The sequence below is a fragment of the Nansenia antarctica genome, assembly GCF_963989245.1.
Source record: "Nansenia antarctica genome assembly, contig: SCAFFOLD_326, whole genome shotgun sequence".
Classification (NCBI taxonomy): domain Eukaryota; kingdom Metazoa; phylum Chordata; class Actinopteri; order Argentiniformes; family Microstomatidae; genus Nansenia; species Nansenia antarctica.
This window is the reverse complement of record NW_027662483.1, coordinates 1-2,500: the sequence shown is the minus strand read 5'-3', so window position 1 is coordinate 2,500 and position 2,500 is coordinate 1. Positions and strand designations below refer to the sequence as shown.

The 2,500-nt window shown below is 51.7% G+C and overlaps 1 protein-coding gene across 1 annotated transcript; it reads right to left on the bottom strand.

Annotated features, from left to right (window-relative positions):
* Positions 1-828: 828 nt before the first annotated feature.
* On the bottom strand, positions 829-2,357 carry LOC308175612 (EGF-containing fibulin-like extracellular matrix protein 1; the record flags this gene model as incomplete). The annotated part of the gene is made up of 3 exons (XM_080551244.1): positions 829-990; positions 1,516-1,708; positions 2,234-2,357. Coding segments are annotated over 3 exons (479 nt in total), but the record flags the coding sequence as incomplete, so codon positions are not given.
* Between the last annotated feature and the right edge of the window lie 143 nt (positions 2,358-2,500).

Genomic DNA, 2,500 nt, shown 5'->3' with positions numbered 1-2,500 from the left:
CATCACTCTGTCTCTCTCTCCCTCTCCTTCTCTCCGTCTCTCTCAGATCCCATGTTCCTTGGACGTGGGTGTGTGTTTGTTCTCTGATGAAACATGACTTAACTGTTATGACTGAAGTCTACGTATGTGCAGCAGTCACTACACTGAAGAGAGAGAGAGAGAGAGAGACAGAGAGACAGAGAGAGAGAGAGAGAGAGACAGAGAGACAGAGAGAGAGAGAGACAGAGACAGAGAGAGAGAGAGAGAGACAGAGAGAGAGAGAGACAGAGAGAGAGAGAGAGACAGAGACAGAGAGAGAGACAGAGAGAGACAGAGAGAGAAAAGGAGAGAGAGAGAGAGAGAGACAGAGAGACAGAGAGAGAGAGAGAGAGAGACAGAGAGAGAGAGAAAAAGAGAGAGAGAGAGAGAAAAGGAGAGAGAGAGAAAGACAGAGAGACAGACAGAGAGAAAGAGAGAGAGAAAAAGAGAGAGAGAGAGAGAGAGAGAAAGAGAGAGAAAGAGAGAGAGGGACAGAGAGAGAGACAGAGAGAAAAAGAGGGAGAAAAAGAGAGAAACAGAGAGAGAGACAGAGAGAGAGAGAGAAAAAGAGAGAGAAAAAAAGAGAGAGAGAGAAAGAGAGAGAGAGAGAAAGAGAGAGAGAGAGAGAGAAAAAAAGAGAGAGAGAGAAAAAAAAAGAGAGAGAAAGAGAGAGAGAGAGAGAGATCTGATCTGGGCTGATCTGTGTTAGGCTGATCTGGTCTGATCCGCGCTGGGTTTGGCTTGTGATTGGCTGATCCGGTCGGTCCGTGCTGGGCTGCGGTTGGTTGGTTCAGGATACGTGCGTGCTGCTCAGAAGGCGTAGGGCCCGCAGATGATGGTGAGCCTCAGCAGCGAGGTGGAGCGGTAGTTCATGGAGGCGTGGTGGGTGACCATCTCCAGGTCCACCACGTGCTCCCGGGGGCCCTGCAGGGCCTTGGTCATCACCAGCATGGCGCTCACGTTACTGGACCGCTGGAGGACGAGACACAGACCACAGGACAGAAGAGAGAAGATCCAAACGAAAAAGTCTGATCAAGAAGGGATGGACTTGAACACATTGTGTTGTATCGTCGTTTGGGAAAGGATGTTATGTACGATGTTATGAGAGAGAGAGAGAGAGAGAGAGAGAGAGAGAGAGAGAGACTATGAGAAAGAGAAAGACAGACTCACAGAGAGAGAAAGAGAAAGAGAGAGACTGGAACGCTGGACGAGAAGAAAAGACAGAAGATCCCTCAAGGCTGATTTGAACAAAATGAGTTTAGTAGATGATGCATGACTCACCCTCCCTCCCTCCCTCCCTTTCTCCCTCCCTCCCTGTCTCCCTCCCTCCCCTCCCTCCCTCCTTCCCTCTCTCCCTCCCTCCCCTCCGTCCCTCCCCTCCCTCCCTTCCCTCTCCTCCCTCCCTTTCTCCCTCCCCCCCTCCCTCCTCCCCTCCCTCCCTCCCTCCCTCCCCTCCCTCCCTCCCCTCCCTCACCTCCCTCCCTCCCTGTGACTCACCCGGAGGAAGAACTGTGCGGCCTCGTTGCCGGCCTTGATCCTGAAGGTGTTGTGTGTGTTGGCGTAGATGTTGGTGGCCTGGATCTGGAAGATGTCCGCCGGCACCGAGCGCTCCGACTGGATGCTCATGTACTTGAAGACGATGGAGGGCGTCAGACCCTGACACTCGCTGGGCGACCGGCAGATGCAGCGACTAATGGGAGGGGTTACACACAAGACACGAGACTTCTTCAAAACGTCCAGACCAGACTGGAAAGTGTGGAATAGTGCACATCAAAGAACGATGTTTCATTTGATTTGATTTAGCCCCTTCACACTAGAACAGCCGTGGGTGGGGTCGTTTAACACTAGAACAGCCGCGGGTGGGGTCGTTTAACACTAGAACAGCCGCGGGTGGGGTCGTTTACCACTAGAACAGCCGTGGGTGGGGTCATTTAACACCAGAACAGCTGTGGGTGGGGTCATTTAACACTAGAACAGCCGTGGGTGGGGTCATTCAACACTAGAACAGCCATGGGTGGGGTCATTTAACACTAGAACAGCCGTGGGTGGGGTCATTAACACTAGAACAGCCGTGGGTGGGGTCATTTAACACTAGAACAGCCATGGGTGGGGTCATTTAACACTAGAACAGCCGTGGGTGGGGTCGTTAGACAGTAACACTAGAACTAGAAAATTACAATAATGATTAAACAAAACTAGAAAAGTAGAAACAGACTTTTCAGAGGTCTGGACGTAAGGCTCCTGGCAGGGATTTCTGGGATAGCAGCGATGGCCGCCATAGTAGTTCCAGCACATCTCATCCTCCCTGCAGTCATGACTCGCCTCACACTCATTTATGTCTGGAGAAGATGGATGGATGGATGGAGAGAGAGAGAGAGAGAGAGAGAGAGAGAGAGAGAGAGAGAGAGAGAGAGAGGAGAGAGAGAGAGGGAGAGAGCATTATGACCTGGGCATTACAACATGGGCTTCTGAGAGAGACTCT